At 39.4% G+C, this 23,838-nt stretch overlaps 1 protein-coding gene across 1 annotated transcript in view; it reads left to right on the top strand.

Annotated features, from left to right (window-relative positions):
- The window catches only part of glis3 (GLIS family zinc finger 3), a 58,456-nt gene extending 37,170 nt beyond the window's left edge, over positions 1-21,286 (top strand). Inside the window, exons 8-14 of the mRNA XM_073830184.1 lie at positions 353-482; positions 3,992-4,173; positions 14,301-14,477; positions 14,563-14,695; positions 17,586-17,784; positions 20,993-21,046; positions 21,161-21,286. Coding sequence (XP_073686285.1) covers positions 353-482; positions 3,992-4,173; positions 14,301-14,477; positions 14,563-14,695; positions 17,586-17,784; positions 20,993-21,046; positions 21,161-21,286 — 1,001 coding nt within the window. The remainder of the gene's footprint in view (positions 1-352; positions 483-3,991; positions 4,174-14,300; positions 14,478-14,562; positions 14,696-17,585; positions 17,785-20,992; positions 21,047-21,160) is intronic.
- Positions 21,287-23,838: the final 2,552 nt, after the last annotated feature.

The following is a 23,838-nucleotide window of genomic DNA, read 5'->3' on the forward strand; positions in this document are numbered from 1 at the left end:
TATTTTAAAGTATGTTAAAATACAAAAACCTTATTTTGAATTGCAAAAATATCTGTATTTTTAAACAAGTTTGATTTGCAAAAGAGACTTTTTTAAAACACATTACAAATCCCAAAAGTTTTGAGAGGCGGTGTATACAAATTAAAATAACAGTGTAAGGGGCCGTGTTTTTTCTCATGCACTGAGATTCTAGTCCATGTTTGCATAGAAAAACAATGGAAAAGCAGTACAATGTAATGCAAAAATGCTTTCTGTATAAAGAAGCTTATAGTATATTTTTTCATTCTAGTGATGGCTAATGGCATCTAATCTTACCATGGTTTTACTATGTTGTCTTCTGTTGATATGCAAGTGTTCACCCTCAACCAGCCGAGCCAAACAAACACCCTGCAGAGCCCCATGCAGATCTCCGCCGGTCCACAGACCCTTCAGACCCCAAACGGAGCCCATATGCAGTTGCCGCCTTTACAGGGAAACAACAGGTAGAAAAACTTGATCAGCTTCCAATCAATGACATCAAATGTTTTGAAATGCATTACTCACACATTTAACTTCTGTGAAAGTGAACAAGAATATTGAGTGGGAAATAACATATGTCAGGACTTTATTTTATTCATGAGGATTTGACTGGATTTAGCTAAATATTATTGCTCAAAGTTATTAAGAAATGTTTTTTTTTTCTATAAATGTTTTGATCTTAATGTTTAATCAGAATATCATAACTGTATCTTCTCTCTACTGGTGTATTCTGGTATTTTCCAATCATTTAGTGTTCTTAAGCTCCACCCCCTTAAGCTCTTTTGAGAGCCACACCCACATCTCAACATCCAATCAACAACCTATTCAAAGAGCCAAGTCCTGCCCTACATTTTTAGGGCTGTAGCCCCTATTGTATCTATATGTTTTCTTCTTATTTTCGTCCAATGGGAGTCTATGGCAGCCCTGTGAAGGGAACATAGAAACTTGGTGAAATTTGGCACACTTGTAGGGATGGCCATGAATAGTGATCTGACCAACTTTGGGGTCTCTAGGACCAACACTATAGTGCCACCACCAGTTCAAAAATTCAACATTAAGGCGAGCCACTGCAGGTGAATAGGATAAAAAAAAAAAAAAAAACTAAGTGTTATCACATTACTTACTCAGTTGATTGATTACATTGGTAACTACTACAAACATTTTTTGTATTACAAGTTCTGTAGAATGTTGTTTTAGTATGCAAATGAGCCATTATTTAATTAAATATGTGCTAATTTGCATACATTTCTAGTACAAAAATTTAAACACTGGATGAAGTCAGTTTCAAAACTCATTTAATTTTTTGACATTAGAGTCAAATGTTTTTACAGAAGGAATTTTGGGTTCTTATTTTGTCACTCCATATTTCAGAAAATACTTAGAACAGGCAGAAAACGATATATTTTTTTTTACAGTTTTTTGGGGAATAAAATGTTGTATAAAATCAAGCAAATTCTATATGAACAAATCCCTCTGTAAAAACCTTCAGGATATAGACAGGACTAAAATGTAAAGTTTGGTGTGTGTAAGTGCTACTGAAGTGGAGATTTATGGCTCAGTGTAGGAGAAAAAACTCATTTTGAGAAAACGGCCTTTAAAAATATGTATTGTAATTGAAATCTATTGACACAAATAGATGAAGCGCTATAAAAGAAACACTTAACAGTGTCTTTTGGATGTTTTCTTCCCACTAGTCTGAAAAAACACTTCACAAAAAACCAAAAAGCCCAAAATCTCAAACTTGACAGGTGCATGAAAAAAACAGTTTTTGCCTGCAGTGTCTCCCCTTAAAATAGTAATAACTCCTGAACCCCTAATTCTAGAAAAAAGAAACTTAGTACACCTGATTCCTCTCTTCCCGCTGATCACAATCAGTAGCTCACATTGAGACTTCACCCATTACAGTAGCGCCCATTTTGAAAAGTACAGTACTCTGGTTTTTTGCTACTCCTCCTTGAAAATTGATCCAATTCTTCCCAAAATTGGCTCAGATTTTTTTCAACACATTTTTTATTCATCTTTGTTCAAAAGTTACAATGTTGCAAATTTAATGAGGTTGACCCAGAATTAGTTCAGAAGCAATATTTTGGCCAAACTTTGATCAACTGAAATGAAACTGGGTATGCTTCATCAAAACTATGCTCTGAGAGTCCATGCCAAATTTGGGTACAGCGCCACCTATGGGTCGTGAGATATTAAAAATGCAAATTTTTTCTTATGACGTTTGAACAGTTATCAATCTTGCCAGGATTGGCTGAACCATATGTCCGCCATTTTTAAATTTGACATATTTTGCGATATATTTTAAACCTTTTGACATATAAGCAAAACTCAGTAGGGATCATCGACAGCAAGTCCCAGAGCAAATCACTTCTGCGCAAACTCATACTCTAAATGAATCACTACTGTGCTGTTTTTTATTTAATTTTTTTTTTTATTTCAGTTTAGTTTATTTAGTTTTAAGTAATGCATTTTTTAATAGTTTCAGTTTTAGTTAATGATAATGCTGGATGAAAGATTATGAAGACATATTTCCTTTCAAATAACATGCACTGATGAATCTCAATATGGAACATGAATTAATAGAGTACGTTTTGATTTCATAATGACTTCAACATCAAGCCGGGCTTTAATAGTTCTGGTCATGCCAGCTTTTTGAGAATTGACATGTTCACAAAAATATCGATTGATTGGTGTCTGCTCCTATTGAAGGAAACAATATCTAAATTCGATTTCCTAGCTGTCGTATGACAAACAAGTGTGCGTGAGAGTTTCGCTGCCCTGAGAACTTCAGCAGCCTCTTTCATCTGCAACATCCCTGCTGGGCTCAAAATTGCGAGCTAGTGCACTCAAAGTCTGAAAGAAATGCAAAAGGAGAAAAAAGACGGGCGTTCATGCATCTATGACTGTAGAAAATGAAGGCACATTTGTATTCCCTCAAAGATCAGAGCGCTGAAAGACAGGTTAGCCGCGACACCAAGCTGGCATCACTTCTATGCACCAGTGTCTGTAACGCTCCTTTCAAGCTTGATGAATCGAGTCTAATAATCCACGCCGGGCCGCCGAATGCCGTATGTTTTTTTCCTATCACTATGTTTTTGGTCGAACCTCAATTGAGTAAGTTGCCACAAACTGAATCACTGTCTAGTTGACATTCATTCGGAGTTTCCCTTGGCGGGGTGAATCGCTATGACCGATTCAAAAGCGCCTTTTCTTTTTCTCTGATCTGCGACAAATGCGTTCCTGGTTGTCATGGCTTTATGGCTGCGAGCTCGTAGTTGCAATAATCTGATTCAAATAAAGCAGGCTTTTCTCTGCTGAAAGGCTCCACTGCGCTTTTGTGTGTTTTACACAGCGTTTGGGAAGAGGTTTATATTTTTGGACGCCCATTCCTTCACTTCAAAGGCACAGAGAGGAACCTTTTCTGCCTTTCTGGAACCAGATGCGCATGGCTTCTCGCCGCTCGCGATTGTCCCGGCGCCGGCGGTAGGCACGCCATGCGCCGCGGGATCCAGGGAAGACAATCAGCTTGTGAGATCGAGACCTGCTCTGCCTCATTGGTCCCGCATTAGCCGACGCTATAGCCACCGACCAGAGAGCACCAGGAATTCAAGAAGAGAATCATAAAATGCGAGAAATACCCCGGCTATGGGATCGGTGTAATTACCTCACTTTGTGCTTAATCAGTTGTGAAATACCTCTGACCCCAGATTCGCTGTTAAAAGCAGTTTGTTTGTTCTTGTGCCACTGTTCTGATGCACTTTTTACATCCAGGAATAAACACAATGCCGCTTTGGACGTCTGTAAGAACTGGAGCGCTGAAAGAGTCATACATGTCACTGGAAACTAAATCAAACATTTAAAAATTATGAATCAATTTTCTTTAACCTAATTTTTTTAACCCATGTGCAAAAAACATCATATATAGTTTTTATTTTTTTTTAAAACATTGTTTTTAATCGCTACTGTGCAGACTCGAGATCCAAATGAATCACTTCTGCGCAGATGAGTTCCAAATGAATCACTACAGCGCAGACGTGTTCCAATTGAATCTCTACTGCACAGACAAGTTCCAAATGAATCACTTCGGCGCAGACGAGTTCCAAAAGAATCACTACTTCGCAGACGAGTTCCAAATGAATAATTTCTGCGCAGGTGAGTTCCAAATGAATCACTACTGCACAGACTCGACCTCCAAATGAATCACTACTGCGCAGACTCGACCTCCAAATGAATCACTACTGCACAGACTCCACCTCCAAATGAATCACCACTGCGCAGACTCCACCTCCAAATGAATCACCACTGCGCAGACTCGACCTCCAAATAAATCACTACTGCGCAGACTCGACCTCCAAATGAATCACCACTGCGCAGACTCCACCTCCAAATGAATCACTACTGCACAGACTCGACCTCCAAATGAATCACCACTGAGCAGACTCAACCTCCAAATGAATCACTACTGCACAGACTCGACCTCCAAATAAATCACTACTGCGCAGACTCGACCTCCAAATAAATCACTACTGCGCAGACTCGACCTCCAAATGAATCACTACTGCACAGACTCCACCTCCAAATGAATCACTACTGCACAGACTCCACCTCCAAATGAATCACCACTGCGCAGACTCCACCTCCAAATGAATCACCACTGCGCAGACTCCACCTCCAAATAAATCACTACTGCGCAGACTCGACCTCCAAATGAATCACTACTGCACAGACTCCACCTCCAAATGAATCACCACTGCGCAGACTCGACCTCCAAATAAATCACTACTGCGCAGACTCGACCTCCAAATGAATCACTACTGCACAGACTCCACCTCCAAATGAATCACCACTGCGCAGACTCGACCTCCAAATGAATCACCACTGCGCAGACTCGACCTCCAAATGAATCACCACTGCACAGACTCCACCTCCAAATGAATCACCACTGCGCAGACTCAACCTCCAAATGAATCACCACTGCGCAGACTCGACCTCCAAATGAATCACCACTGAGCAGACTCAACCTCCAAATGAATCACCACTGCGCAGACTCGACCTCCAAATGAATCACCACTGAGCAGACTCAACCTCCAAATGAATCACCACTGAGCAGACTCGACCTCCAAATGAATCACCACTGCACAGACTCCACCTCCAAATGAATCACTACTGCGCAGACTCGACCTCCAAATGAATCACCACTGCGCAGACTCGACCTCCAAATGAATCACCACTGAGCAGACTCAACCTCCAAATGAATCACCACTGCACAGACTCCACCTCCAAATGAATCACTACTGCACAGACTCCACCTCCAAATGAATCACTACTGCACAGACTCCACCTCCAAATGAATCACTACTGCGCAGACTCCACCTCCAAATGAATCACTACTGCACAGACTCCACCTCCAAATGAATCACCACTGCGCAGACTCCACCTCCAAATGAATCACTACTGCACAGACTCCACCTCCAAATGAATCACCACTGAGCAGACTCGACCTCCAAATGAATCACCACTGCACAGACTCCACCTCCAAATGAATCACTACTGCGCAGACTCGACCTCCAAATGAATCACCACTGCGCAGACTCGACCTCCAAATGAATCACCACTGAGCAGACTCAACCTCCAAATGAATCACCACTGCACAGACTCCACCTCCAAATGAATCACTACTGCACAGACTCCACCTCCAAATGAATCACTACTGCACAGACTCCACCTCCAAATGAATCACTACTGCGCAGACTCCACCTCCAAATGAATCACTACTGCACAGACTCCACCTCCAAATGAATCACTACTGCGCAGACTCCACCTCCAAATGAATCACCACTGCGCAGACTCCACCTCCAAATGAATCACCACTGCGCAGACTCCACCTCCAAATGAATCACTACTGCACAGACTCCACCTCCAAATGAATCACCACTGCGCAGACTCCACCTCCAAATGAATCACTACTGCACAGACTCCACCTCCAAATGAATCACCACTGCGCAGACTCCACCTCCAAATGAATCACCACTGCGCAGACTTAACCTCCAAATGAATCACCACTGCGCAGACTCAACTTCCAAATGAGTCACTACTTCGCAGACGAGTTCCAAATGAATCACCACTGCGCAGACTCAACTTCCAAATGAGTCACTACTTCGCAGACGAGTTCCAAATGAATCACCACTGCGCAGACTCCACCTCCAAATGAATCACCACTGCGCAGACTTAACCTCCAAATGAATCACCACTGCGCAGACTCAACTTCCAAATGAATCACTACTGCGCAGACTCAACCTCCAAATGAATCACTACTGCGCAGACTCGACCTCCAAATGAATCACTACTGCGCAGACTCGACCTCCAAATGAATCACTACTGCGCAGACTCGACCTCCAAATGAATCACTACTGCGCAGACTCGACCTCCAAATGAATCACTACTGCGCAGACTCGACCTCCAAATGAATCACTACTGCGCAGACTCGACCTCCAAATGAATCACTACTGCGCAGACTCGACCTCCAAATGAATCACCACTGCGCAGACTCAACTTCCAAATGAGTCACTACTTCGCAGACGAGTTCCAAATGAATCACTACTGCGCAGACTCGACCTCCAAATGAATCACTACTGCGCAGACTCGACCTCCAAATGAATCACTACTGCGCAGACTCGACCTCCAAATGAATCACCACTGCGCAGACTCAACTTCCAAATGAGTCACTACTTCGCAGACGAGTTCCAAATGAATCACCACTGTGCAGACTCAACCTCCAAATGAATCACTACTGCGCAGACTCCACCTCCAAATGAATCACCACTGCGCAGACTCCACCTCCAAATGAATCACTACTGCGTAGACTCGACCTCTAAATGAATCACCACTGCACAGACTCCACCTCCAAATGAATCACTACTGCGCAGACTCCACCTCCAAATGAATCACTACTGCACAGACTCCACCTCCAAATGAATCACCACTGCGCAGACTCCACCTCCAAATGAATCACTACTGCGCAGACTCCACCTCCAAATGAATCACTACTGCGCAGACTCGACCTCCAAATGAATCACCACTGCGCAGACTCTACTTCCAAATGAGTCACTACTTCGCAGACGAGTTCCAAATGAATCACCACTGTGCAGACTCAACCTCCAAATGAATCACTACTGCGCAGACTCAACCTCCAAATGAATCACTACTGCACAGACTCGACCTCCAAATGAATCACTACTGCGCAGACTCCACCTCCAAATGAATCACTACTGCACAGACTCGACCTCCAAATGAATCACTACTGCACAGACTCGACCTCCAAATGAATCACTACTGCGCAGACTCGACCTCCAAATGAATCACTACTGCGCAGACTCAACCTCCAAATGAATCACCACTGCGCAGACTCAACCTCCAAATGAATCACTACTGCACAGACTCCACCTCCAAATGAATCACCACTGCGCAGACTCCACCTCCAAATGAATCACTACTGCGCAGACTCGACCTCTAAATGAATCACCACTGCACAGACTCCACCTCCAAATGAATCACTACTGCGCAGACTCCACCTCCAAATGAATCACCACTGCGCAGACTCCACCTCCAAATGAATCACTACTGCGCAGACTCGACCTCTAAATGAATCACCACTGCACAGACTCCACCTCCAAATGAATCACTACTGCGCAGACTCCACCTCCAAATGAATCACTACTGCACAGACTCCACCTCCAAATGAATCACTACTGCGCAGACTCGACCTCCAAATGAATCACCACTGCGCAGACTCTACTTCCAAATGAGTCACTACTTCGCAGACGAGTTCCAAATGAATCACCACTGTGCAGACTCAACCTCCAAATGAATCACTACTGCGCAGACTCAACCTCCAAATGAATCACTACTGCACAGACTCGACCTCCAAATGAATCACTACTGCGCAGACTCCACCTCCAAATGAATCACTACTGCGCAGACTCGACCTCTAAATGAATCACCACTGCACAGACTCCACCTCCAAATGAATCACTACTGCACAGACTCCACCTCCAAATGAATCACTACTGCACAGACTCCACCTCCAAATGAATCACTACTGCGCAGACTCGACCTCCAAATGAATCACCACTGCGCAGACTCTACTTCCAAATGAGTCACTACTTCGCAGACGAGTTCCAAATGAATCACCACTGTGCAGACTCCACCTCCAAATGAATCACTACTGCGCAGACTCAACCTCCAAATGAATCACTACTGCACAGACTCGACCTCCAAATGAATCACTACTGCGCAGACTCCACCTCCAAATGAATCACTACTGCGCAGACTCCACCTCTAAATGAATCACCACTGCACAGACTCGACCTCCAAATGAATCACTACTGCACAGACTCGACCTCCAAATGAATCACTACTGCGCAGACTCAACCTCCAAATGAATCACCACTGCGCAGACTCAACCTCCAAATGAATCACTACTGTGTAGACTCGACCTCCAAATGAATCACTACTGTGTAGACTCGACCTCTAAATGAATCACCACTGCACAGACTCGACCTCCAAATGAATCACTACTGCGCAGACTCAACCTCCAAATGAATCACCACTGCGCAGACTCAACCTCCAAATGAATCACTACTGTGTAGACTCGACCTCCAAATGAATCACTACTGCGCAGACTCCACCTCTAAATGAATCACCACTGCACAGACTCGACCTCCAAATGAATCACTACTGCGCAGACTCAACCTCCAAATGAATCACTACTGCGCAGACTCAACCTCCAAATGAATCACCACTGCGCAGACTCAACCTCCAAATGAATCACTACTGTGTAGACTCGACCTCCAAATGAATCACTACTGTGTAGACTCGACCTCTAAATGAATCACCACTGCACAGACTCGACCTCCAAATGAATCACTACTGCGCAGACTCAACCTCCAAATGAATCACCACTGCGCAGACTCAACCTCCAAATGAATCACTACTGCGCAGACTCAACCTCCAAATGAATCACTACTGTGTAGACTCAAGCTCTAAGTCTAAGCCTTGAGCTCTAGATATGTCATGTCTTCTTCGCTGAGCAAGATGACAGCCACAGATATAGATATAATGCTATAATCAACACTGTCAATTTTCTCCATTAGCTCATCTTGGCAGCTGTTACAGTAAAAAAGTTTTCTAGAAAGTTCTGCATGTAATGCTCAATTCATATGCAAAGATGTTAGCCAATCATAGCAGTGGACGTTTACATTAAAGTCTGACAGCAGACACGCCTCTTCCAACACAGGCTTCAAATCAGAGGCTAAATTCAGAATAGAAAATGACCATGTCCAACGTAAAATAAAATATATAAAAATGCATTTCATGACCTTTAAAGGTAAAATTACTCGTTGTCAACCCATACTTGTTTAAACGTTCATGCTGTTATTTCAGAGCTGGATGCAAAAATAGTATCAGTCCACAAATCTGACTTGAGATGTAGTCTAGAATCATTCATTTAGGCCAGTTCAACGACTAAGTCTGGGTTCTCTCAAAGCTTTTTCTGTTCCTGTCACCTGATGGAGTTCCTCAGCAAATGAGCTGACAGTGAATATTGACAGTGAATATTGTCTTGTGTAGAGCTGAATTCATTAACAGTTGTTTACCCATATATCTCTGTGAAGCTACTTTGAAACCATCTATACTGTTTCATGTGATATTGAAATAAACCTGACTTGATTTCTCAACTTCTTTTCAATATAATTGGATTGCTGTAAAACAACAAAAACAACAACAAAGCATAAAAACTTCAGAACCACAGAGTTAAGATTTACTACTGAATAAACACTTAACACGATGACTATTTTATTTATAATGCATTAAAGCGCTGGCTAGATTTAATATATATATATGGTTTATTACAGTAAAAGCATTTCATCTCTCAGGTTTAGGGTTCCTGTGTCGCATCAGGTGTCCTCCCTGTCATCTCACCACACGCTGGGCCAAAACACTCACAAACTCTCCAGATACTCCAGCCATCCCAGGACATCCCATCCTGACAGTACGTCCCTGTTTTCTTTTATATCCTCATCTAATTTATTTTGTGCAAAATATATGATATTGCAATGATATTGTAAATTTTTTTTGACAAAAAATAAATAGCATTTTTCGGATAAAATTGCCAAAATGTGAATTTTTAAAAAATTTGCAGTGATAGTAGTTGTAGTATAAATATTAAATAAAAATGCAAAAAAAAAAAAAAAAAAAATGAATAAAAAATATTACTACTGTATCACTACAATCTTACAGTCAAATAATATTATTGTAAAATTTCACTGTAAAAAAACACTTCAATACTAAAATTAATTAAGCTGGCTTGAGAAATGCTGAAATGCTATTAACATGCAAGTAACTTGCCAATCATTCTAACAACATTCTAATCATGCTAGTAACATGCTGTAAACATGCTAATGACATGCTAATCATGTTAACAGCAAGCTAGTAACTTGCTAACTATGCTAGCAACATGACAATCATGTTAAAATGAACTAACAACACGCTAGTAACATGATAATCATATTGTAAACATGCTAACGACATACTAATCATGCTAACAGCAGGCTAGTAACTTAGCTTGCCAATCATTCTAACATGTTAGTGACATGCTAATCATGTTAGTAATTTACTAATCATGCTAGCAACATGCCAATAATACTAAGACGTGCTAGTAACATGCTGTAAACATGCTAATGACATGCTAATCATGTTAACAGCAAGCTGGTAACTTGTTGATCATGATAGCAACATGCTAGTGACATGCTTATCATGCTACCAACATGCTATTAACTTACTAACTATGCTAGCAACATGCCAATCATGTTAAAATGTACTTACAACACGCTAGTAACATAATCATATTGTAAACATGCTAACGACATGCTAATCATGCTAACAGCATGCTATTAACTTGTTAATCATGATAGCAACATGCTAGTTACTTGCTAATCATGTCAACATCATGCTAGTAACTTACTAACTATGCTAGCAACATGCCAATCATGTTAAAATGTACTAACAACACGCTAGTAACATAATAATCATATTGTAAACATGCTAACGACATGCTAATCATGCTAACAACATGCTAGTAACTTGTTAATCATGCCAACATCATGCTAGTAACTTACTAACTATGCTAGCAACATGCCAATCATGTTAAAATGTACTAACAACACGCTAGTAACATTATAATCATATTGTAAACATGCTAACGACATGCTAATCATGCTAACAACATGCTAGTAACTTGTTAATCATGATAGCAACATGCTAGTAACATGCTAATCATGCTAACAACATGCTGGTAACTTGCTAATCATGCCAACATAATGCTAGTAACTTACTAACTATGCTAGCAAAATGTCAATCATGTTAAAATGTACTAACAACACGCTAGTAACATAATAATCGTATTGTAAACATGTTAACGACATGCTAACAGCATGGTAGTAACTTGTTAATCATGATAGCAACATGCTAGTGACATGCTAATCTTGCTAGCAACATGTTAGTAACTTACTAATTATGGTAGCAACATGCTAGTAACATGCTAATCAACCTAAAAAGATGCTAACAACATGCTAGTAACATGTTAATCATGCTGCAAACATGGCAACAACATGCTAGTCATGCTTATTTGCATTAAGTTAACTTTTTACAAATTCTGTAAAGCAACCTCTTTACAACCACTTAGAGCAACATAAAAACTAATATTTTCAACTGATAAAAATCCCAATTTAAAATGTTTTATGTGTGATCCTGGACCACAAAACCTGTGAATTTATTTGAAAACTGATAAATAAATAACAAATAAGCTTTCCAGTGATATCTGGTTTGTAAGGACAGGACAATATTTGGCCGAGAAAATCTGGAATCAGAGGGTGTAAAAAAAATCTGAATATTGAGAAAATCGCCTTTAAAGTTGTGCAAATGAAGTTCTTAGTAATGCATATATATTTTGATATATTTACGGAAGGAAATGTACAAAATATCTTCATGGAACATGATCTTTACTTAATATCCTAGTGATTTTTGGCATAAAAGAAAAATCGATCATTTTGACCCATACAATGTATTTTTGGCTATTTCTACAAATATACCCGCGCTATTTAAGGGTCACATATGTTATATATACATAAAATATAAAAGAGAAATTTTCCTGACCAATTTAATTTTAAATTACAAATATAAAATAACAATATTAATGCTTATAGATGTCTTAATGTCTTTGTTTTCAAACTTTTAATGCTGTCTAAAATTGGAGGAAGTTCTTAAAGCTTGTCGGTAAGTTCTTCTCATTAGGAGTTTATGAAGATGGTCAGCACTTGCCACCTCAGATATGTGACAAAATCGCACAAAGTCATTCAGTGATTTCAGTTTTTATTTACACTGTGTGCATAATTATTCGACACGTTGATATTGGGGTCATATTTTTTCCAAGCACATTTGACCAATTCTAAACCACATCAATCTTAATAACTACTATTCATTTTGTATTTAATTATTCATAAGTGATATATAATTGTCCATGAAGGCTGGAAGTGAAAAACTCCTTATATTCAGGTGTGCAGATAAAATGAGCCAAAAAAGAGATTTACCTCAGACTGAAAAGTCAAAAACCATTAAATGCCCATGAGGAGGATGCAATACTGGAATTTGCAAAGTTAAGGCATGACCACCGGACAGAAAAACGCTTGTTGCATCTGCATTGTCAGAAAAAAACAGGTGGAGGTGAAAAGATGCATGTTAATTGGAAAAAAAGTAAGAATTAATGTTAAGAATTAGATATGAAACCATCAGGAACCATTTAGTCTCCAGCGCCAGCGGTTTCCAGAACTGCAACCTACCTTGAGTCTCCAGAAGTGCAATGTGTCAGGTTCTCAGAGACTTTGCTTGGGCAAAAAATCCTAAAAAATGACCCTCACTTAATAAGAATAACATTCTGAAGTGTTGTGAAATACATGGAGACTGTTTTATAGACAGATGAGTTGAGAGTTGCTCTAAAAGGACCAGCACCACATCCTCTTCTAGCACTCTTTCCAGTTTGTCCTCCAGAATCTGGCAGTAAGTGTTAAGAGTTCATTTTGGTCCATCTCTGCAAGACAGACATTTCAGGATAGGAGAAAGACTAAAACTGAAGTCCCAAAACTTACTGCCAGATTCTGGAGGATAAACTGGAAAGAGTGCTACAAGAGCCACTCTCAACTGTCTATAAAGCCTAGAAAAAACTGTCTCCAATATTTCACAACACTTCAGAATGTTATTCTTATTAAGTGAGGGTCATTTTGTAGGATTTTTTGCCCAAGCAAAGTCTCTGAGAACCTGACACATTGCACTTCTGGAGACTCAAGGTAGGTTGCAGTTCTGGAAAACGCTGGCGCTGGAGACTAAGTGGTTCCTGATTGTCATATCTAATTCTTAACATTAATTCTTACTTTTTTGCAATTAACATGCATCTTTTCTCCTCCACCTGTTTTTTCTGACAATGCAGATGCAACAAGCGTTTTTCTGTCCGGTGGTCATGCCTTAACTTTGCAAATTCCAGTATTGCATCCCCCTCATGGGCATTTAATAGTTTTTGACTTTTCAGTCTGAGGTAAATCTGTTTTTGGGCACATTTTATCTGTAAAAGAAAATGAGCCTAATAATTCTGCACACCTGAATATAAGGAGTTTTTCACTTCCAGCCTTCATGGACAAATATATCATCACTTATAAATGATTAAATACAAAATGAATAGTAGTTATTAAGATTGATGTGGTTTAGAATTGGTCAAATGTGCTTGGAAAAAAAATATGACCCCAATATCAACGTGCCGAATAATTATGCACACAGTCCTAGCAACCAGACAAAACCACCCTAGCACATCTGTGTAGCATCCAACTCCAAACAGAAGCACATTTACATATATTCCATATGTGCAGCAAGCAGAGGCAAAATGCATATTTAAGACGTGACTGTAAGCGGAGAACAAACCGATCGGCGATGAATGATTCACAAATTGGTCCTTCCACTCTTGGAGCAACAGATGGCAGTCTGTCAGACGAAGTCAAAAAATAGATCCATCTAATACACGTCTAATCTCATCATACTGATTGTATAAAGTCTTCCCAAGCTCAAATGTCACCTTGAGGAAACATCATTCAAGCCTTGAATCTTAAATGAAGGATGGATTGTTTGGTGTTGTGAATAATCAAACGGCGTGGTGTTTTCTTGCATTTAACACTCGTCAGGTTTCTCTGCTGACGGCCAGACCGCGTTCTCATACGGTGACTCACCGCACGCTGCCAAACATATGACTTCCTGTTCCATGATGCAGATGCAGCCCATGTTTGAGGACAACCTGGGTTCCTCGGACGCATCTCAGACAGAGCTGGACCTGGCGCACAGAACTCTATCAGGCGTCGCTGGTAATAACACTCACACGAATACAATAAATCAGCTTGATTGTGTTGCAGAAACTAGGTTTCTTATGGTTGTATGTGTTTGTGACAGCAGTGTTCGATTGCCAGACCGGACCTGAGGAGTTTTTGGGCCAGCAGGTGCCTTCGGTGCAGGAGGACAATTATCTTCACATCCGAAGCGCTGAGAGATGCCCGAGCCGGATCTCATGCGTCTTTACTGAAGGGTGAACCCTTGTTTCAGCATAAATAACACTCTATTCCAACTCAGATGGGTTGTTTAGATCATTGAGGTTTTGGAAGGACTAATCCGTGGGAGAAACTGGATTTGTATACACTGTGAAACACAGATGCCCTGAAGTATTTTGGACTTTTAAGCCATGGCTGAAGAAAATATCACAATGTTTGTATCTGTGCATCTTTTTAAAACGTTTTACTCAATGACTGAACCACAAAACTTCATTTCAAACCAGACAAACTTAATTTTGCCAAATGTTCATCTTAAAGGAATGGTGAAAATGTGCTCATTTTTATCAGTGCAGTGAATGGGTGCCGTCAGAATGAGAGTCCAAACAGCTGATTAAAAAAAATCACAGTAATTCACAAATAATCCACACCACTCCAGTCCATCAGTTAACATCTGGAGAAGACAAAACTTGAAACAAATCCATTATTTAGACATTTTTAATTAAAATACGAGTCTGTAATCCATAATAGAGTGGACAAAGTCCATCTCCTGTTGTTTCTAGCATTAAAATCCAGCCATATTTGTTTAGAGCTGTTTTTAAGGCTTGTAAATGGTGTTTGATCTGCAGATTTCTCTCCTGATTCAGACCTGACCACTTTTTCACTGGCAGAAGCGTTATTATGGACTTGTATTTTAGCCAGGTTTTTAAAGTTAAAAATGTCTTGATGGATTGGTTTCAGCTTTTAGTTTCTAATTCTAATTAGTTTCTTCATCAGATTTGAAGATATGTGTCATTCTATCACTTGCTCACCAATGGAACCTCTGGAGTGAATGGGTGCCGTCAGAATGAGAGTCCAAACAGCTGATAAAAACATCTCAATAATCCGCAAGTAACCCACACCAGTCCAGTCCATCAGTTAACATCATCTGAAACAAATTCATCAAGATGGTTTTGACCAAAATATGAGTCCGTAATCCATAATAGAGTGGACAAAATCCATCTCCTGTTGTGTCTTGCATCAAAATCCAGCCACATATTTATTTAAAGCTATTTGTGGCTTGTAAACGGTGCTTGATCTTTGCAGATTTCTCTCCTGATTCAGACCAGACCCTTGTTTTCACTGGAGGAAGCGTTATTGTAGATTATGGAGTTGTATTTTAGTTAAAAACGTCTTAGCAATGGATTTGTTTCAGCTTTTGTCTTCTCCAGATGTTAACTGATGGACTGGAGTGGTGTGGATTATTGAGATGTTTTTATCAGCTGTTTGGACTCTCATTCTGACGGCACCCATTCACTCCAAAGGTTCCATTGGTGAGCAAGTGATGGAATCACACATTTCTCCAAATCTGATGAAGAAACTAATTAGAATTAGAAACTAAAAGCCGAAACAAATCCATCAAGATGTTTTTAACCTCAAAAAATTGCTAAAATACGAGTCCATAATAACACTTCTGCCGGTGAAAAAGTGGTCTGGTCTGAATCAGGAGAGAAATCTGCAGATCAAACACTATTTACAAACCAAAACAGCTTTAAACAAATATGTGGCTGGATTTTGATGTGAGAGACAACAGGAGATGGACTTTTTAACTGGAGGAAGCCTTATTATAGATTATGGAGTCATATTTTAGACATTAAAATGTCTTAACGATGGATTTGTTTCAGATTTTGTCTTCTTCAGATGTTATCTGATGGACTGGAGTGGTGTGGATTATTGTGATTTTTTTATCAGCTGTTTGGACATTCATTCTGACGGCACCCATTCACTGGTGAGCAAGTGACGGAATGATACTCATTTACATCTTGAATGGCATGGCCGATTTTTGGGTGAACTATACTCCTTCAAAAAGCACGTTTGTCCATCTTTCTTTAGAACAAATGACATGGTTTGATACTTTAAGTATACAAATATTTTGGGGCCACTCTATGTAAATAGTTTATGAATAAGCAAAACATAATGCACTTATCACTGATTAAAGCCATATTGATGTAAATATTTATACGTAAAGCATATGTTTGTAATGTTTTATCTACTAAAACCATCTATGAACATGAATTGCCTTTGGGGTTTACATATCCTCGTCCTGTTTGTGTGTGAATAAGAATACAAATGTACAGATAATGTACTCAGCCCCTTGTCATCCGAGATGTTCATGCCTTTCTTTCTTCAGTCGTAAAGAAATGACATTTTGGATGACAAGGGGGTGAGTAAATTATCTGTTCATTTTTGTTCTTGAAGTGAACTACTTCTTTAATCACCAATTAATCAGCAGTATTTGTGTATTTTATTTTAAGATAAACTTTAAATTCTTACATAGCACAAATAATGCCATTTATTGCTTTTTATTTAGTACTCTGTTGTTATAATCTCATGTAGCACAATCTATCTGTTAACATTTAAATATTTTCTTTGCTGTTGCCTCAAGAAACATTTTTAAAACTGAGTTTTAAATATACTCATCTGGTTCGCTTTAGAATTCAACAAAAGCGCTCTGATTCCTGCTTTTTCCCATGATTCCATCAAAAACACACGCACAGTTGCTCGAGAGAAAGTGGTTTTGGCGCATCAGTCCCTCCTTTCTCTTTCATCTCAACCAGACCTGCTTTAGAAAGCCACGCCCACAGGACAACGGGCGCCTCCTATTGGTGCACTACATTTATTCCTTGGTTCTTTTACAATACACGCTTGCGTTCTCCCTTCTAGCTTTTATGATAACACAATAAATGTTAATAAATGTATTTAATTAGCCAGATAAAGAAAGTTATAATAAATAATAACACACACTCGAGTCTCCGGAGGCCACAAAGATACTCGCCGCCCTCTTTCCAGTTCGGTTGAGCTGTCAAGCAAAGGCACCATTGCTAGCCACGCCTCTTTCAACCCAGCGTCAGGTTAGGTTGAGCACTCTGCTTTATAAACTGACCGCTCTAGGCTCCGCCTCTTTCCGCAGCGTCAAGTTCGTTTACGCGGCGAGCTTTATAGCAACCGTTGCCCTGAGCTGCAGCGCCATAGTCACCGTAGTCCTGGCGACTGTAACCCACCAACAATAACAACAACAACCTCCTCCTCTCCGCTCCATCCTTACCACCACCTTCCTACCATCCTCATCCTCATCCACACACTAGTCCAGGTGAATATTTCCATATTAACCGCTCGTTTATAAATATGTTCACTGTGTAACCGCTGCTTAACGCGCGTGGCTTTTTATTTCTATTTGACGATTGGAGTAAAATATAAAGGGCTTGTGTTTATTTCATCGCTAAAGGCTTTAATCGCTGTCGATGTGCTGGCTTTGAGCTGCTGCTGCTGCTTCTTTCTCTTCTGCTTCTATTGATGCGGCACGTCCAGATGTTTCTCTTCTCATCTGCTTTTATTTTTTAAACCCGAAGAGCAAGCGACATCTGTCGCGGTTTGAATAGTGTTTACCAATAAATACGATAAGAATGACAGGCGTTTGCAAGACCTCAACGGCGAAAACGCGATCGAAACGGCGTTTTATTCAAGCGCAGCATCATTTTCTCACGAAGCAGGTGTTGCTAAGCGGCTAGCGTTAGCATCGTGAGCCCGAATGGAGCGATTCTTCTTTAGTTCGCGTTTGTGTTTAAAATCACAACGCTTTGAGTGCATTCCCATGAGTTTTTCAACCATTAAACACGCTTTATTTATATTACACATGTATATCTGAGGCATTTTGCAACAGCTCGGTGATGCATTATCATTAGCTTCATTTCTGACGCTCATTTGTGGGAAACACAATGAATTTTCTCTTCAGTGAAACGTTTGTGTTTTTATTTTCGACTGATGGATGTTTCTGGACGATTTCAAGTCTGGTTTTGTTTGATATAATGCTGCATATGTACATTATCTGTCTGTCTTCTATTGTTATAAAGCAGTAGTTACTCTTGCTAAGCTATTGGCCCTCAGCCTCTGTGGCTGTGTCTCAAAACCTAGTGTGCTGCCTACATAGGGCACACCAGAGGTGTTCGCAGCATATTTGGACATCCATAAACAAAAAGAGACTTGTCAAAGAGCAGTGGGCATCTCTGTCTAGATAGGCAGCTGGTTATTTGCACAGCTGTGTGAAATCCACCTGTTTATAAGCTCACTTTCATTGACAAATTGAATCAAACATTGCCTTTTGACATTCTAATTCGTAGTTTGTCCAATTGCATGGCTTTATGGTTGTTGCATGATTGTCTAAATGGATAAATGTGAGCCTGGAGCACAAAACCAGTCCGGGTATATTGGTAGCAATGGTCAGAAATACATTGTGTGGGTCAAAATTATCGATTTTTCTTTTATGCCAAAAATCATTCATTCACCCTTGAAGATATTTTGTACATTTCCTACCATAAATATACCAAAACTTAAATTTTGATTAGCATACGTATTGCTAAGAACTTAATTTAGATTTTCTCTATTTTGATTATTATTTTTTGCACCTTTAGTTTCAAGATTTTCAAATAGCTGCATCTCATCCAAATATTGTCCTATCTTAAACCATACATCAATGGAAATCTTATTTATTCAGATTATGCATGAATCTCAATAAAAAAAAAAAAAAGAGCTTTGGTTTTGTGGTCCAGGGTCACAGTTGTAGTTTGTCTGGATGCATGGCTTTATTTTTCTTGCATTATTGTCAAAATAAGGAAATGCAGGGAATGGAAGATTTGTACTGACTCATACTGCGGTTGAATGTTGACAAAACTGCTCAGTTTACAACTGAAACTGGATGATGTATTTATAATCCATTTTTGGGTATGAAAGACTCAAGCTGTTTTCACATCCAGCCATAATTTGTGTCCTTTTTCCCATCGTTTGCATCTGTGGATCAGCTTCTCAACAATTCTTGACAATGGTTTTAAAAGAAACAAACGTATGGGCTGCCACTGACAAAGTCTTAAAGAGTTAGTTCACTCAAAAATGAAAATTTGCCTATTATTTACTCAGCCTAGGTGTATATGGCTTCATTCTTTCAGATGAATCCAGTCAGAGTTATATTAAAAGTTATCCTGGCATTTCCAAGCTTTAGAATTTTAGAGCATGGGTGGATGTTTCTCTTCATCAGTCCAAAACATGTCCAATAAAGTGCATCCACCCATAATAAAAAAGAAACAAATTTATATGCCACTGACACCGTCTTAAAGGGTTAGTTCACCCAAAAAAATGAAAATTAGCCCATTATTTGGGTGTATGTGGCTTCCTTCTTTCAGCTGAATCCAATCGGCGTTATATTAACAATGATGCTGCCATTTTCATGCGCTATTATGGCAGTGAATGGGTGTTTCTCTTCATCAGTCCAGTAAAGTGCATCCGTCCATAATAAAAAGTGCCTCACACGGCTCCGGTGGATGAATAAAGGCCTCCTATAGTAAATCGATGTGTTTTTGTAAGAAAAAGATCCATATTTAAAACATAACTCACTTTAATCTAGTTTGCGCCAACTGGTCAGACACGAAAGCCATTCTGGGTGAATGATGTATGATGATGAGATAAACAACAGCCATGAATTAGAAGTACAAAGTGAGGATTTGCAAAGAAAAATATCAGAGGATTTCGATATAAGTCAAAAAGAAAACTTTGCTTCCTTTGCTTCTGTAAACAAACGGTTTGTGTGAGACTCACCAACGTCATACGTTATCCACCTGGAAGGGCTTCCGTGTATGACCAGTTTGCGCAAGCTAGATTAAATGGATTATTATATTTCAAATATGGATATTTTTCTCACAAAAATGCATCGATTCGCTACAGGAGGCCTTTATTCATCTCCTCACATGCCGTATGAGGCACTTTTTATTATGAATTTAATGCACTTTATCGGACTTGTTTTGGACTGATGAAGAGAAACACCCACCTATGCTCTAAACTCTAAAGCTTAAAAGAGACAGAACAATTTTTAATGTAACACCGATTTGATTTGTCTGAAAGAAGGAAGTCATACACATCTAGGATGGGTAAATAATGGCCTAATTTTAATTTTTGGGTGAACTAACCCTTTAAGACGGTGTCAGTGGCATATAAATTTGTTTCTTTTTTATTATGGGTGGATGCACTTTATTGGACTTGTTTTGGACTGATGAAGAGAAACACCCACCCACGCTCTAAAATTGAGAACAATTTTTAATATAACTCCGATTGGATTTGTCTGAAAGAAGGAAATCATGTACACCTAGGAGTAAACAATGGGCTAAATTTCATTTTTGGGTGAACCCTTTAAGATGCACATCTGCTGGAGTTGGTTTCATGGCTCAGCATATCTTGGCAGTTCCCATTAGTGTGCAACCGCTAAAAGAGCGTCACTTTTAGCAACATTGGTTTGTTGTCTCCTGGCGCCGCAGATGATGACGAACGCAGAAATGTGGGCGATCCTCGCGTCTTCCAAACCGCAGCAGGTTTGTCGCGCAAGTCACGTCGTCTAAACAAATCGCCGAGGGTTTCCTAGAGTTGCATCAGGGTCCTCTGCGAGATGAAGTAGCGTCTCGCTTCCCCTGTTGTCTTCATTATAGGCCGAGGAACAGGTGTGTGCCATGAGATGCTGGAGAAGACCTGACATGTGCTCAGTGGAGAGAGGCAGCATGGGATATCACTCCATCCAATCCGCTTCGCTAGAAAAGCTACCTTTGAGATTGTAGGAACGAATAGTGATTTCTGAGTATTTTCTCTGAAAGCGAACCAAAAGCCATCCAGCTAATGAAGGTGATCATGTTATTCCAGGTGTTTCTCTTAGCTGTATTTTCTGTCGTTTGCTTCCCCCCTTAGTCTGTTAATGGCCAAACCAAGAGGACAGGATGTCAGAAACCGCTAGTTATCAGCTCACGTTACCACTTATCTACAGTCAGGTGTAGAGTTGAAACGGGGCCGTGCCACCTGTCCGCAGTATCCTGTTGCCTTTCCAATCTCTTTAAGAGATACTGATTGAGTAAATAATTCATATCCATTTCATTTCAAGCTAAACCCATTGAGGTTCATAGCTCACGAGCGTGTGGGCGGATGCAGCTCAGAAAAAAATATATATCTTGCAGAGCTTCTACACTTCTTTTTTTTTTTTTTAATTAAGATTAATCAAGACTCTTTATTTTTTGTTATTTTAGTGTTTTTTTTTAATCTAAACCACCCCTGGCAACACTAAATATACACCAGCTACTGTAATCGCTTCAGAAGTCTTTGTTTTAATGATTCGTACTGTATTCTTAGGTTCAATGGGCGTACTGGATTTGTTTTTTGGCTACATTCTTAAAATAAAGGTTCTAATAGAACCTTTACATTTTTGGTTCTTTTTTCAGTTTTTATAATATTTAAACAGTGTTCTTCCAATACATAGACTTTTTGGTCAATGCAAAGGATTCATGGATGTTAAAGGTTCTTCATGGAACCTTCAATGCCAATAAAGAACCTTTATTTTTAAGAGCACAGAGTTTTTTAATGGCTGATTCCAATGTCTTGAGGTTCTTCATTGGAATTGGGATTGAATGTTCTATGAAGAACCAAGGAATCTTTCCGTTCCACTAAAGGTTCTTGATAGTCATATTAAATTGGTTGTTTTAAGAATTGCCACTGAATGCTTCTTTGGGGAACCAAAAATGTAAACCTGGAGCACTAAACCAATGACAAGGATTTTTTTTTTTTTAAAAATTGAGATTTATACATCTTCTGAAAGCTAAATGAAAGCTTGATGTGTGGTTTATTGGGATAGGACAATATTTGGCTGAGATACAACTACTTGCAATCTGAGGATGTAAACAAAATTTTTTTTTTTTTTTTTTTTTTAGAAAATCGCCTTTAAAGTCGTTCAAATTAAGTTCTTAGCAATGCATATTACTAATCAAAATTTAAGTTTTTATATATTTATGGTAGGAAATTTACTAAATATGTTCATGGAACATCATATTTACTTAATATCCTAATGATTTTTGGCATAAAATCATTATTTTTTTACTCATACAATGTATTGTTGTCTATATACCCAAGCAACATAAGGCTGGTTTTGTGCTCCAGGGTCACAAATGGTTCTTTCATTGCATCCCTGCAGAAACCCCTTTATGCATGTACAATTTAATGATTAAAAACAAAATGCATTGCAGCTCAAACTCAGATTTTATTGGCGGATATATTTGTGTGGCGTCCCAAAAGCGCATTTGACCCCTCGCTCCGTGCCGGGGCAGATTCGGGGCCGTGGGGGTAGAGAGACAGCAAGTGTTGCCCTCCTCTTGGGCCTTTGTTACCCTTCGGCTTTTGAGGCTGCGGTTGCTCAGCGGAGCTCTGGGTTTAAGTGGCCCACAGGGGAGCGGATGAATGAGAGGAGGTGAAGTCAGCTGGGGTGGGGGGTGGACGAGCGTTCAGACAGGTGCCTGTTTATTCACGGCCACAGGGAGCAGGTGGGGTTAGTTAAGACAATGTAGAGCCGTGCTTCAAGATGCACACTTTTACATTGGACAGCAAGTGCTACGATTGTGCATCAATCGGTTGTTTACCAAAGTCAGCCAAAAAAACCAAACAATGGAATGTGTCAATTTTAAATTGTTGTTATTGTATTCTGGACATTTTTGCTTCAATTAGTGCAGTTGATTCATATTTAGGCTAGAATCTTAAAAAAAAAGGTTCCTTTTTTTTTTTTTAAAGGCAAACCCTGGCTTGTATATAGTTTTGTTGGCCAGATATGCTGGCTTTGTTTAACAATAAATAAACAATCACAAAAAAAAATAAAGGTTCCAATAGAACCTTTCATTTTTTGGTTCTTCTTTCAGTTTTTATAATCTTTAACTCTTGGTTGTCCAGATTTCTGTCATACCTTAGATATTCCTGGTCAAAAATGACCGGATTTCAAAGAACTTCTTATAAATCTGTCATTATGCTATATTATCACCAAATATTGGATTCAATCTTTTTGTCAACTTGTTTTCTTTCATTTAGAACTGGTTTTGTGTTTCTATTTGCATCTGATTAATCGTAGGCCTCATTTATCCGAAAGTGGGTACCTTTTTTTTGAGTGAAAAAAATATTATTTTTACAATATTAAACAAAAAAAATTCTACAAATTTGTCACACTAGTGTGCTTTAATGTTTAATCAGGAAGTTTACTTTTAAATGCTTTAATTATGTACAAAATTTCACAAAATCACACTTGTCAAAAATGCTTTTTTCACTCAAAAAATTGAGGTGCCTACTTTCGGATAAATAAAGCCTA

The sequence above is a fragment of the Garra rufa genome, chromosome 23, assembly GCF_049309525.1.
Source record: "Garra rufa chromosome 23, GarRuf1.0, whole genome shotgun sequence".
Taxonomy (NCBI): Eukaryota; Metazoa; Chordata; class Actinopteri; order Cypriniformes; family Cyprinidae; genus Garra; species Garra rufa.